Here is a 14,188-nt window from a genome sequence, read left to right as displayed (position 1 = left end):
AAAATATGTTAATTGGAAAAAAAAAGTAAGCCTATACATTAAAAATCGCATGTGGTTTACCAATCAGATGAGTGAAGTCAACATCCAGTCTTTTACTGTAGCCAAAATCAGGATCCATTCCACTGCGGTGCAAGACAATCTGAGACGCACATTCTTCTATAACCTTGTAATACTGGGGCCTGCAGGGGTCAAAAAACAAAAAGTCAGACAATTAGACAAGCCTCGGGAGTGTATGATGGACACAAAATCTACCAGGCTAATTAAGCACAAATTATTCTCTTATTTGAACTAGAGGTCACAAAATGCCATGTCAGAAAGGGTAGCCCGTTACATTTCATCACTTGCTTCACATGCGATCATGAAATTAGCAGATTAATAGGTAGCCAAGTCTGTGCTGGCCATTTCAAGGTGACGGACTGTAGCCAATGTTACGGTGAATGCGCCCTCCTTTGCCTAATTTACCATCGTCTTTGCCAATTAGAACTAGCGAAGACGGAAAAAAAAATCTAAATGTAAATCTAATCAGGGTAATGTGTGTAATTGAAAGCACAATGACTGGAAAAACATGTCAGCCAGTTAAGTAGTGTGACAGAGCAAGCCTTGTGAATCAGCCAGGGGAGTCGTACCTCGGTGCCCAGGTTTGTATTTGACCTTTACGCGGTAACATTATCAACTTTAATAGTAAGTGACATTTATCTAATACAATGCCACCTTAAGCAGAGATGCCAGGGGAGAGAGTGGGTACCACAACACTGTCCGTAAGTTAGACTCCTACAGTGTTGTGACAAACTTGTGTGAGTCGGGAGCTCTTTTAACTGATTTTCCTCAATATTCTTAACGTGTGCAGTAACTTTTTTCTAATTTGTGAATGCGGTCAGTAAACAAACGTATTAATTAGCCGTGGTTGTACTTATTTCTAGTAGCCTCGGGGACAAAATGGTATGTAATAAAATAAAACTAGTATCACGATGCAAACATTTCAAGCTCAATTTCTATACCATTGAAAAAGTTTGATACTCTTTACCGAGTTTGTGACACAGCAATGATAATTAATTAGACAATATAATGTAGTTTTAAACACAAACTAATCATAGTTTCATTTATATTTTCATGTGGACTGATAATAGACTTTATATATACCTGGAAATGGACATAGCTAACATGCAAGTAATCACGTTTCAAATAGGAAATGAGCATTGACTCTGGCTTCAATTGACTTTACGTTGAGAAATTGTCACCCCTCTGCAGTGAGCCTTGTCATTTTTGTCTTTAAATGTTCATATTGACCCGCTCACATGATCCCGGTGTTTTTATTTCGCCACTGTGTCAAAAAAATCAAGATAATAACAAAAATAACAGACGAATCAGGAGCCTTCTTTCCCCGAGGTTGCTCTCTCTAACGTTAGCAACAGGTTTGATTTACAGCGTTGCTAGGCGTCTGATCCCTGCTAAACCAGCGGTGAGGAAGCGAAGGGGAGTTACGTTCAACAGCCTGGCTCCGGATTCAGCCTTATAACTGCTAGCCTCGATGAGCTTAACGTTACGAGGTCACAGCCACTCACTTAGTCCACTTCTTTATACAGTCTATGGTTCTGATATATGAAGACCATTCCTAAACTATTCAAAAAAGAGACAATTTTGTCATATACATGTTTTGTTTTTGTTTTTTTTGTTTAAGTCAGTATCTAATTTTGCTACAAGTTTTTGCATTGATTAGAATCTGGGTATTGATACTTTCGACAACACTATTAATAACCGGAATCCAAGTTTATTGTGTGGTTCTAGCCAGTTCCCATTAAAATCAAAAAGTCTGTTTATTGATAGTGGTGGGTGGACAGAACCTACCATGCTGTGAGCAGGAACATGAAAAACAAACAATTTTTCCGCCAAAGCAAATAAAACCAACATCTAGGTGCAGTGTTTTTGAAAGCATAAAATGGTGTACATTAAGCTTTAGCCGTTTTCGCCCACTCCCGGTTGGAACGAGGCGGCGAGAGCTCACACGGCGCCCTGGCACGCTTAAGCACTGTGCCACTCGGCTTACAACTGTCACCAATGTACACTGCATTATTATCTCAATAAGCCGCCCTATTTTTCCTTCGTCCTCCATCCTCCGCCATCGCAGAGCCAGATAGGAGCTGGGTGGAGATAAGTTGCGCTGGAGAGAGTGACCCAGAACTGTCAGCCGGCTCTTCCGCGGTGGGCAGGGCCGGGCTCCCGAAGCAAACATATGTCCCCTGCATCACTACCTTATTTTATTTTTTTTTTACATTTCTGCTCGTAGTTCAGCAGAGCAACCGCAGTCACTTGATCCAGGCCTGCTCCACATAGCCAGTGTAATCCCCATATCACCGGGCGCCAAAAGAGCAGATCGGCGCTATATTTATGGGGTGGGTTTGATGTGCTCCCATTCATTAGGCTTGCAGAGAGAGATTAATTATCAAAAATAAACCGAGCCCTAGAGGGGGGAAAACCAGAGCAAATGTTGTGTTGGAGAAATGACACTAGGAGCTAAAGCAGTTTGTTTGTGCAGCATTGTGCAAACAGCGTTATATTGTTTGTCTAGTTCACTTGACATAAGGTGATTACTTAAGGTGATCAAAATCCCAAAATAAATCTCAGGTTTTTGAGGTGGAACGAGCTTAACAAACACACCCTCTGCATTCTTTGATCACTAAATAAGCTGTCAAGCCTACATACATACAAAATGACATAGCGCTCCTTCAACCTGCCTATTCAAATGCTATCTTTTCAAACACACTTTTCTCATCGCAACTGCCAACCGCATCCTATGTTGGCTAAGCAACAAGAAAACAGCATGAAATAAACATGGCTTTTGAGAGCTTCACCACTTTTGTCTATTGACTATTGGCAACATATAGAAATACGCCCCATCAAAGAGGGTACGTATTTGCAGAATGTGGTGTGGTCTATAAGCAAATCAGAAAGCAACTCAATCCAGGAAATTGTAACTAATAAAGAAAACTTAGAGGTGCGCTCTAACTTTTGGGTGTTTTTGGTGGTTGTTTTCAATGAAGAGGTCATTGCTTTGCCTGGAACGTCCCATGGTATCGCATTGGAATATCTATCATGCACTTATTTCATGATGCGTGTTTTTATTGCTCAAAAACACCCCGAGAAATAAGCATTCTTGTTGTGAGTAGGGATTCCTCTTTACGGATCTGATATGTAAATCTGCCTGGAGGTGTCACCTGCTTGTCACCCTGGAGATAGATATGCTTAATGCCATACCGTGGAACACTTCCGGACTAAAAAAAAAAACAGGTGGCGTACCTTCCACCAGAAAAGTTACATAGTGCACTCTGAAATTAACATGTGAAAGTCATGCAAGATCTATAAACTGTTGGGCTGCTTCAAGTTTAGTGGCTAATTAATCTTGAATAAACACTTAGCATTACACAAGCTAAAGGCTACATGCTAAAAAACATGAAAACTGTGAGAGCCAAGCCTTCACTAAAAAGATAGATGGTAAGCATTAGGATCAGCTGCATGTACTGTATGTAGTGCAGCACCTCTCCTCCCCACAGAGCTTGGAGCAGTGATGTATGGGAAATAAAGAGCTTCACTTAGACAGCATTTCTGGGGTTAATGTTTGGGTGTGTGCATGTGCTGCCTTCTCTGCGTATTCACGATGGTGGTGGCAAGAAAAATGTATTTCAAAAACATATCTTTTAAAGAAGCCCATTTTTTATGAGGCCTGATCCCTCATATTGCTGGCTTACAGCGGGGTACATGGACAGCGGAGTTGGGGTGGATGTGCCTGTAGTGGCTGGTTAATGTGAATTCTATTTCTCACTTCCCCCCGAATAGATGAGGAATACATTATTCATAACTCCAAGGGTACAGCAACTTGTCTATGGTAAATTCATCTTCTTGCTCTCATCCTCCCTCCGTCTTCTAACTTTCTTTTTATGTCTTATTTCTGCAAAAAGGTCTGACACAGCAGTAGATTCATCAGTGTCACTCCATTCACAGAAGTGGCTACATTTCTGCCCAGTGACTGACAGATTCACTCTTTAGACGCAAAGTAAGAAGACTAAACTATTATTCCAGCAGTTGTTCATTGTATAGGCAATGGACAAAATGTATGTTTACTCTATACTGTCCACACGTACAAGCACTAAAAGTTAACTTTTTCAAACTTTGTTTTTCACAGTAAACTATCAAACTTTCCTTATTTACTTTATATTTTTGTATTAATATTTATTAATGGATAAGTAGGTTGATACCTCGTTGTAGAAAAAGCAAGAAAGCAGGTTAGTACCTTGATCACAACAAAGCTATTTAGCTACGTATAGAGGCAAATGGCATCCATCAGACAAAATGCATCATTTAAATACACCATATAAAAGTTTTACATTGCAAAGAATCAGAATTGGGAAAGTTTTATCGCCATTGTGAAAACAAAACAACAAAAAAATCACAAACTAGGAATTTGCTTCGGCAATATCTGAAAGAAAACCGCTACTTATCATTTCCATTGTGAGATTTTCAGATGTCTTTCATTTGGGCTTGATTACACAGTAAAGTATCTTAACAAAACTTTATAGAATTTTGCGTTTTGCATGAAAATTTGAAAATAACTGCTTATGAAACAATAGACCAAACAGAAAAGTGCTTTGGTGTTTGTACTTACCTGATGTAATAGTCGTTCCTGATGAGTAGCAGATGCTGTAGAATGGACAGGAAGTATGTTTCTGAGGCCGTGTCTTTGACCATGTTGGACAGGAGATGGTACACCTCATCCATATCAGTGAAGAGGGCGAATTAAGGAAAACAACTGAACAGCATTACAGTAACAACACTTTTTAATACAATACTCAAGACATTAAGACAGTTGTATCTTGATTAGTCAGTGCTTTGAGACTAGTTCATTTCCCCAGTTCCTAACCTCTTTTTTTCTGACAGCCATCAGCGTACAAAGCAAACAAGCAATGTGACTTGTCTCATCCGTTTTCTCCGGGGGAACATAGCGCACAGTAAACACCTCACAAGAGGAGGTGTATTGGCAATAAAGAACAGTCCCTGCGGTTTACCTGTCAGTCTGCGCCTTTTCCGAGATACAGGAAATTAATTACACGAGTAGCTCAGTAGTTTGAAGATTTAAGGCGAGAATAAAAAGCAGCGGATAAGAAATGTTACCTGTGTTCCTGACTATAACTGAAACTGACCTGAGTACAGAGGGAAGATTCGCATTATTAAATTTGCAAAGGGTATTGATTATATGTCTGGGCTTTCCCAAGAGGACAGAAAGATGGCGTTGATGGTTTAAAACTGAAAAAATAATAAGTACTATTTCGCTTGTCATTCTTGCAGACATAAACCACTGGTGAGTTATTTTGAACCTTCCAACAACTATGGTATGCTTAAGAAATCAAAGGGTTTAAAACAAGAGGTAGGTAAGCTCAGATCTGATTATTTTTTAATATAAATATAAAAGAGGGATTTCTCTATGGAGGTGCATTGTGGAAACTTTTCAAATGCAAGCTTAAAAAGGAAACTAAGCAGACATGTGAGTTGTTAAGACTGGAGAAGATGAATGACGATTAATGTATGACTGTCTTTTAAATAGGAAGTGCAATACTTGGCAGACGTTGCAACAAAAGTCATTCATCAGACTATACTGTTGATGTAGAAATGAATATATCAAAAGAATATAACTCAAGTAGAAGTACAAAGTAGTGGTCAAAAAAAATATTCAAGTAAGAGTACACAAGTATTTGGGGAAACTATTACTCAAGTAAAAACAACTTTCTGAATATCTAATATATAATTTGACGATAATGTAACTGGAAAGACAAAACAATCAGAACATGAACTTTTTTTAGATTTACTAAAGGTGGGGAGTAATTAAAACTTGTACTTAAGTAAGAGTACTGTTACACTGGCAAATATCTTACCTATAGTAGAAGTAACAGTAAAAAAAAAAAAAAGAAGTACAATTATGTTTAGACTGTAACTCAAGTAAATGTAGCCAACTCCACTTGAATTACTGTATTGTATCTAATATGTCAGGTACTACATATTTAGAGAACAAAAAGGTGAATGAAAACGCCGTTAATCTGTATGCTGCGCCTTTATTCTATTTGTAATACGGCGTGCGGTTAACAGACAAACAAGGTTAAACCGTGTATTGATTACCATTTGTGTCCTAACGTAATTTGTCTATTTCCATCAATCAAGAATTAATACAGGCTTTGTGCAGGAACGTCAATAACTCTTATATTGCAATTCATTTAATTTCCTGGATAAAAGAATCCTCTGCCTAACTCCTTTTCCCCTTCCTCCACTCCTCGTCCACTCCAAACAATCTGCAGCCGCTGCAATTTGAGACGATCAATTCTTTTAAATACTGTTTGACACTTTTCCTATTAATTCCAACAATGTCTGTAATTAAACTCCTATCCCATATCAAATTTCGAGAGCTGAGCGAGGGCTGGGGAATACATGCTTTCTCTAACGTATCATTTCCCTCCTCCTGTATTAGCCGAGTGTGAAGCCTGGGAGAATAACCAATCCTACGAGATTCAATTATAGCCTCACCACAGAAGCATTTGAGAGGACATGAGAAGGCGCACAGACTGGGAAAGTGTCCAACGAGCTCCATCTATCACTAAGCTGCAGACATGGACCTAATGTGGAATGCCAATCCGAACGATGACATCCACTCCCTCTCTTTCCCTCTCTCTCTCCCTCGGTTGTCTTGGAGTTTCTCTCTCTCTCCAAATAATGAATAAACATGAGTGGCAGTGGAGTATGATGTAGGCCAGTCAGCGGTGGGCTCAATCAATCACCATTGCACAGTCCATTAATATGTATTAGTGGCCCGGAGTCGCCTCCCCAGCACATGGACCTAGACTGGACACAGAGGAGAAGCGCAACTTCAGGTTAATATTTATGAACTTGAAACAAGGCACAAATGCAATGCACAGGTGGTTTGGTGGCTAAAAGGATACACACATTGTTTAAGGCTATAGGACTGGTTGAGAAAGAGATATTTTCCCAAGAGCATTTATATTACCTTTAGAGAAATATGTATGCTGTCACCAGTGTGGGTTATTTGTTGGTGTGTTAGCCTGTTAGCGAAATATCTCAAAGCATGTATTGCCGTGTTATGATTATGTTTGTAAGAGAGGGACAAATAAAACAACATTGGCTTGGTTGTTGAATCTAAAACAATGTTTTTATAGGCCCTTGGCTAAAGGAATATCTCAGTCGCAGAGAGAAAACCAACTCCAGCCAAGAAAAGCCAAAACAGAAACAAAAACTACTTTTCTGCACCACAGTGACCAACGCGGATGTCATGATATCAAATGTTTGTGTTACACCACAATTGTATGATTATTCACAACTGACACTACGAACAAACAGCATTGAAATCCTTAAATTCACACAATCTCTGACGTGTGACCAGCTTTCAGTAACTTGAGTTTCTGTCTGCTTGAGTTAAGTTAAACAGGATAAAAAACACTATAATTTTTGGAGAACAGATACATTTTTGATTGAAATTCCTTATTTTTGCTTTCTCACAATTCCCACAATTATTATTTTCTAGTTGTTACAATTATATTTTGACTTGAAGAATCACAATATCAACTCATAAGGGAGGGAACAGACTAAATGAACAAGAAAATTTAGAAGAACTATATTTTTTTTTGTCATCGTGTACAAATACTACAACTACTGAACCTGAAACCAAACCTGTACTAGACCACCACTGTACAAGGACTAGACCCAGACCAAAAAAAATCCACATTAGGGCCAAAATGGGCTCAAATTAGGATCAAATAAGGACAAGTGTGAAGCCACTCTTAGTTTGCAGTTTTAGCGACCCCGTCTGCCAAAACAAAGGGGCTAGTCTGGACATTCAAATCATGCTCTTTGATCAATACAGCTTTGCCCTTGGAAACAAACATTAGGCAGTCTCATTTGTGAACCTGCTCAAGCACATCATTAATCCAGGTTGAGTTTTTTCCTCCCCCTTCTCTCACCACTCCTCCTTCCTCCCACACACACGCGCACACACACACACACACCGATAACCTCCTCTTCATCACCTACATGTGTCAACACAAACTGTCACTCACTGCGCCCCTTTTGCTCAAGAACTGTGGGATATGATTGAAAAAAATAGAAGAGAGTTATGGGGAATGAACATCTGCATAACAATGTGAGCCTCTGGTAGGACTGCTCCCAGTGTCAGCCGATCCCACATAGCCCCAGAGAAGAGTTGTGAATTATTAAACGCTCCAACTCTGGGACGCTCCGCAAAGTTCCCCCCAACTTTGGACTCAATTACTTTGAACCTTATTAACTGCGACTCTGCATATTTGGAGCTGAATGGACAAGGGGCTGGAGGAGAGAATTCAACCTGTCTGAAGGAATAGTAAGTAACACTGAGAGTCGTAATAGTTAATTAGCGGAGGCCGTATAACATAAAAATGACTGCACATAAATTCATTTAATAGGCCGCTGTTCGTGGTAAGTGCTAGAAGAGAAGGAACTGCAGTAGAGCCTGGAGGCTAGCAATGTTTGGAAATGTGCCTTTGCCTCACTATACAATTGTAGCTCATACAAATAGTGAGACAATAATGATACACATGTGTTAAATTTAAGTGTTGAGAAATAAACTAAGAAAAAAAAAGAAAATTATAAGGAAGGGCATCTGGGATGAAAATTAATGGGCATTTCACTGCTTCCTAACGAGCAGATAATTTGCTATGACTGTTCCTTTTACCAAAAGTAAAGAATCTGTCGGCGTTCAGTAGAATCTTACTCATCTCATATTGTGCTTAAATTACTAGATTGTTCTGATAGGACATAGGGTGTGGCATGGTGCTGTCAGAAGCTCTCAAAATTATTAGGATCTTAGGGGCACAAAAACTACTACAGGGAAGTAATAAAACACTGAAAAGGCAGATTAAATTGTTCAGTAACTCTCAAAACTCTAGCTTCTGCTGCTCTGCATATAATATTAACTCCTTATAATGGTAATGAAATAATTAGTTGACTAATAATAAATTTGGCCGACTAAGACACCATCAATCAATGAATCAACCAAAGCACCTCAGCCCTATAAAGTAGGCATATACCTTTCATACATTACCCATAACTACTTAACATAAAAGAAAAACATAAGGCCTATATGAGTAGGAGTGGGCATGTGGGAGGTTATGATGACTGAATATTTACCTATACAGACCTGGTCAGAGATGAGGTTCGATAATGCGCTCTGAGACTTCAAATCCTCCACTAATGAACCAAGTGATGAGGAGCTTACTGTGCAAAGCCTTGGCCAAACTCACAATATATACACTCATCCATACTCAGTGCTAGAGCTGCAGGTCTCCTTTGTGTTTATTCATTCTGTGAGGGGACAAAAGGATATTCCATCTCAGTGCGGATGTCATCGAGCCGGTGAGAGAGTTCGATTGAGTCCTCCTCCTTGTTTTCATTGAAAACCTTCAGCTGAATGTCCAGTTCCTCAGTCTCTTTCAGCTCCTGCGGCCAGAAAACACATTATTTGCACAGTGATTTAGAACAGGATATATAGTTATACATTGTAGAAGGTCAGTTTTTTAGCTATATAGTCTTCGAGGAAACGTCTTTGAGGAAACGTACATATGTAATAATGTATAATACTGATACTACTAATGGTTCAACAGTTAAGGACAAGATATTAGCTAGTTCTTTTTACAGCTGTCCCGAAAACTGGGATGTGAGACACGGTGAACCCTCTCTGCAGGCGTCCCAGACAGTACCAATTTCTGCACACCTGTTCTGCCACAAGGGGCTCCGGTAGTGCTCTTTACCAGCGCTCGATGAATCACCAGCGGAGCATTTTACAGATGGAGACAGGGCCAAATGTAACCCAATTTCTGCAGGTATCAATCACCCACGGCCGTTTTTTTGGTCTCACCATCTGTCTTGAGCAACCCCAGCTAGAAAGGGAGGTACCTCTATGCCACAACATGAAGAAAAAGGCCACGGTGTGAGCATAGTGAGCCAAATGCATCATCTGAAGTTGAGTTTATCTTTGGCTACACTGACGAGGGAGCGGCATTTGATGAAAGAGTGTCACTTTGAACATTTATAAATGACAGACCTATACCGGAGCGGGCAGATTTTAAGCTAATTAAAGTAATGGCGGTAATAATCAACAGGAGCAGATGGGATGACTTATTAACAAGTGGCTTGGTGACACGTTCGGCCCTCTTGCTGCAAATGAGGGGCTGACTGATGAGTCGGAGCTCCCCCTGTGAAGAAGTGTCACTGCGATGCTAATGATCCCACAAGAACCTGTACAACTGTGACATAAAACACCTGCATATTTGACAGTACTTGACAAGTGAGTGCTACTACTGTTATTCCTTAAGGAGAAGCAATGAAACAACGTGCCAGCCGATGATGGATGTTTGTTACCGTTACATTGTGATCTCAGTATAAGTAAGTATGTTGATACTATAAACCAGTGAAGGATTTGAGTGTTCACTAGTCATCTCATCAAACACTTGAATGTTCAATTTAATAAGATGAAGGACTATTTTTATTGTCTAGTGAGTGACTAAGGAAAATTCCATATGATGTTTCACAACTAATTCTAATGCTATTATTACGTGGCTTTTTTTTGTTTTTTTTTGTTTTTTTACATTTTACAAACAGTATCAGAGAACCTGCTGCTGTTTATAGTTTTTAGAAATTAACAGATTTAAGAAAAACAAAAGTAACCTATAACTTTCCTTTTAAATTGGGCCCAACATGAATCATACTTAATACTATACTGCATATTTAGTGTGCCAACTTCATATGTGTCATTTAAGTCTGAATTCTGCTCCAAACCAAATACTTTTACTGACTGTAGACCTATCCATTATAAAGGCTGCATATAATTGAAATGACTGAATCAATCACAATTAAAATATGATTGTACAACCCTATTCAAAACAGAGAGAATGATGATGAAACATGTGTGTCTGGTACACTGTGAACTCACCGGCAGGATCTTCTTGAGGCCGCATCTTAGGAATTCATTCCGTAAGTGTATCCGGAAGTCGAGGTCATCAGGGGAAGTGACCAGGGCATTGATCAGCTGCATACAGGCGACCTGCGGTGTCAACAGACAGCAACAGAAGACCAGAAATGTTTGTCTCGTTGTCAATTATACATTACGTAATCAATGGTACAGACAAAAGCAATTAGAATTGATTAGAAATGGTAGGATAAAATGCCTGTGGTGCATTATAGATGGATTTAAAGGTAAGACAACAGCTTCCATGTGTGTTGGTGGTTGTGTGATTGTGTGTGTACCGGTAGAGCAAAATCGCTGATGAATCATAATGAGGTGTAAGGTGTTTCTGGGGAGCACAGCATGGATAAGACACTTTTCCTTTGACAGACAATCGATAGCGGGCTGAGGGATTCCCATGCACCATGTGCAAACCTTGACCCTCTGCTATTGGATTGTGTGGGTTATTTCTAGGAGCATTCCAGATGGTGTGTGCTTTATGAGATTGTCTTATTTTTTTTTACCAATATTTTCGTCAAGCATGATGCAATGTTTCAAAATAACAATGTAGAGTCTATGTAGAAGCTTGTAGATGAGTCTATTTTGAGTTTATTAATCACTCAAAAATCTAAAGCTAGATAAAAGTTATGGTACACTCTGTCCCTGTAGGGAAATGTGTCCTCTGCATTTGACCCATTCTTCAATACCACTGGAACAACTTGGCGGACTCTTCTCCAGATCTTGAGCTAGGTTTTGTCAGAAATACCTTAACTGGAAGATTTTTACCTATTGAGCATGTGTTGGATTAGGTTTGGGAGGATAAAGTCAAAGCAGTTTCCTACTACGCAAATGTGCAAATAGCTGATTGCTCTGTACTGACGATTTTTACATTCTTAATAATATATGATCATGGTGCTGCCTTTTTGAGCTTTATGGTAAAATTCATAATAAAAATATACTTACAGAATAAATTTAAGAGCAGAGCAAGTGTACTAGCAAGTTTCCATTCAAAAGTAGGACATATTCTCCTGGGGAGCCCAGCAGCAGTGAACACGTCACAGCCACTATTTCTAGCCACTAAGTTCTCCATGTTGGAAAAAACAAAATTTCTTCAAGCAAAACCCTAAACATTTTATAGTCCCCACAAGAGCCTTACATAAACAGTGGCTACATAAAGGAACCCCCTATGTCTTCACTGGATTTATGAGAGTGCTGATACAGTGGTGTTCATGAAAAATTCTGTTTGTTCTAGTGCATATAGTTTAGATTGATGTCTACATCAAAAGCACCTGAGTGTATAGGTTTGCTCGCAACAGGGCATAGTCTATTGTATGGGATTGCACAGAGCTTTCCATGGTGCTATAGCTTAAATGTTGTAATTAAAAGTGGCACTGCTGGGACAGATTTGAAGTCACATCACCAACTGTATTTTCATCACATTAAAGGGGGTATATTACACTTCTATGTAGTATTATTTGTTTACACCTAACATATTTAGATAACCATGTTATCCTTTCTTGTTTTGAAAAAGCTATATTTGCCAAAAACAACACTGTAAGTCACTCTTCCATCTGAGTGTTACTGCACATCGCATCAGGTTTGTGAAGTTGTAGTGTATTATTTGCAAAGGGAAAAGTTTCTCTCATGATCAAGAGTAACCCCTTTGCATGAGGCAAATTCAAGACAACAGACACACGTGTAGTAAACTCACATTATGCTGTCCTTGTGTCCTCGTGCTGTCGCTGAGATGTGTTTATGAGTGAGGGAGGAGGGAGGGGTCGAGTGTAGTGTGCTGTATTGTACAACACATTTGTATTATACAGCACACTCAATAAGAAAGTGATATTTAAGACAAATCAGGGCCCAGTTTTGTCGTAACTACATGTAGACGATTAGGACTTGCGTAGTCTGTTTATAGGAAGATCCGGCTCTGCTTGGACAGGATCGTACTATTAACCGAAAGGAGGGTCCAAATAGTGCCCAGGAGAGGTCGCAAGATTACTCAAAGATGCTTGGATGACATTTAAAACCTCTTCAGGCATGGTTTTATTTTATTTTTTTATGAGGGGAACAACATTATAACATGATAGAAAGCTCCAAAAAGTATCATTTTGCATAGTACCTCTAGAAGAAATGCATTTACCACTCGTGTCTGTTTTTGGGTGAAGCGTCTATTAATTTACTCCTGCACTAGCGACACGTTTTTTATTTAGTTCACAATTAGCAGCTCTTCATTTCATTAAGAGCAAAATTTTAAGGAGAAACAAGTGCCTCCAAATAAAAGAATATCTACGGCACTTTCCGGTTTCCCTCTCGCCTCATCAGTTTCTTTCACAACTTACTTCCCCACTAGTTAAAAAAGCAATTCCTAAAGTAATTTCCTTCCCAAAAACATGTTTAAGTGGTGTTTTGAGGGCAAAGTGTAGTTTTTTTCCTCTACTTGAGAAGAATCTTGTTGAAAAAGGGAAGGTACAGTGCTCAAGCTGGCCTTTCACACTAACTCCTCCGGGACTAAACTTGACAGCCGCACAGAAAGAAAAAAAGGGATTGGAGTTTGTAAAAAAGTGAAGAAAGAGAGTTATAAAAAAGGACAAAAAGCTTAGAGGACATCAACATCTCGCAATGGCTTATTATCATTGCTCGGGTGTTCTCAATGGGAAAAGGGGAAGTTCAGTAGAGCTCAATGAACCAGGTGTTTTTTTGATTAAAACGGTAGAGATGAAAACTGTGGGTGCATTTCAAACACGCGGCAATCGCAAACCAACCCGGCGGAAGAGCGATTGTGGGGCAGGGAAATAGAGGAAGCAAAAGAGCAGAAGAATAGTGCAGGCAAAACAAAGACATAGACAGAGAGTGAGAGCGACAATGGCCCGCATGGTGCCAATACTAATTTTCCTTGGAATCAAACTGCGCTTTATGAAATTATGGAATTCTGGGTAAGTGCTGGAGGATTGTGGGCAGGTTTCCATCCATTGTGCCTGACAAACAATTCGACTTTGATTTATAGTGCGAACATTTGTGCGGTAGAGGAGGTGGCTTAAAATGCAAGACGTACTATCTGTCAATGGCTCCGATTAGGCTGTGTCTGCATCGATTTTAAAACGCATATAATTAACTAAATCAAATTTTTCCCCATTTTTAAAAACTTTTTTGAACCTTCTG

At 39.4% G+C, this 14,188-nt stretch overlaps 1 protein-coding gene across 7 annotated transcripts in view; it reads right to left on the bottom strand.

Moving 5' to 3' along the window:
* Window positions 1-14,188, bottom strand: part of diaph2 (diaphanous-related formin 2) — a 400,637-nt gene that overhangs the window by 296,292 nt on the left and 90,157 nt on the right. For all 7 annotated transcript variants that reach the window (XM_055224546.1, XM_055224547.1, XM_055224551.1 and 4 more), the window contains 4 exons: window positions 11,015-11,125; window positions 9,410-9,522; window positions 4,658-4,774; window positions 61-179 (listed from right to left, as the gene is read on the bottom strand). In XM_055224546.1, coding sequence (XP_055080521.1) covers window positions 61-179; window positions 4,658-4,774; window positions 9,410-9,522; window positions 11,015-11,125 — 460 coding nt within the window. The remainder of the gene's footprint in view (window positions 1-60; window positions 180-4,657; window positions 4,775-9,409; window positions 9,523-11,014; window positions 11,126-14,188) is intronic.

This window comes from Periophthalmus magnuspinnatus, chromosome 10, assembly GCF_009829125.3.
Source record: "Periophthalmus magnuspinnatus isolate fPerMag1 chromosome 10, fPerMag1.2.pri, whole genome shotgun sequence".
Taxonomy (NCBI): domain Eukaryota; kingdom Metazoa; phylum Chordata; class Actinopteri; order Gobiiformes; family Gobiidae; genus Periophthalmus; species Periophthalmus magnuspinnatus.
The sequence above is the reverse complement of the archived record's forward strand: the minus strand, read 5'-3'. Positions and strand labels throughout refer to the sequence as shown.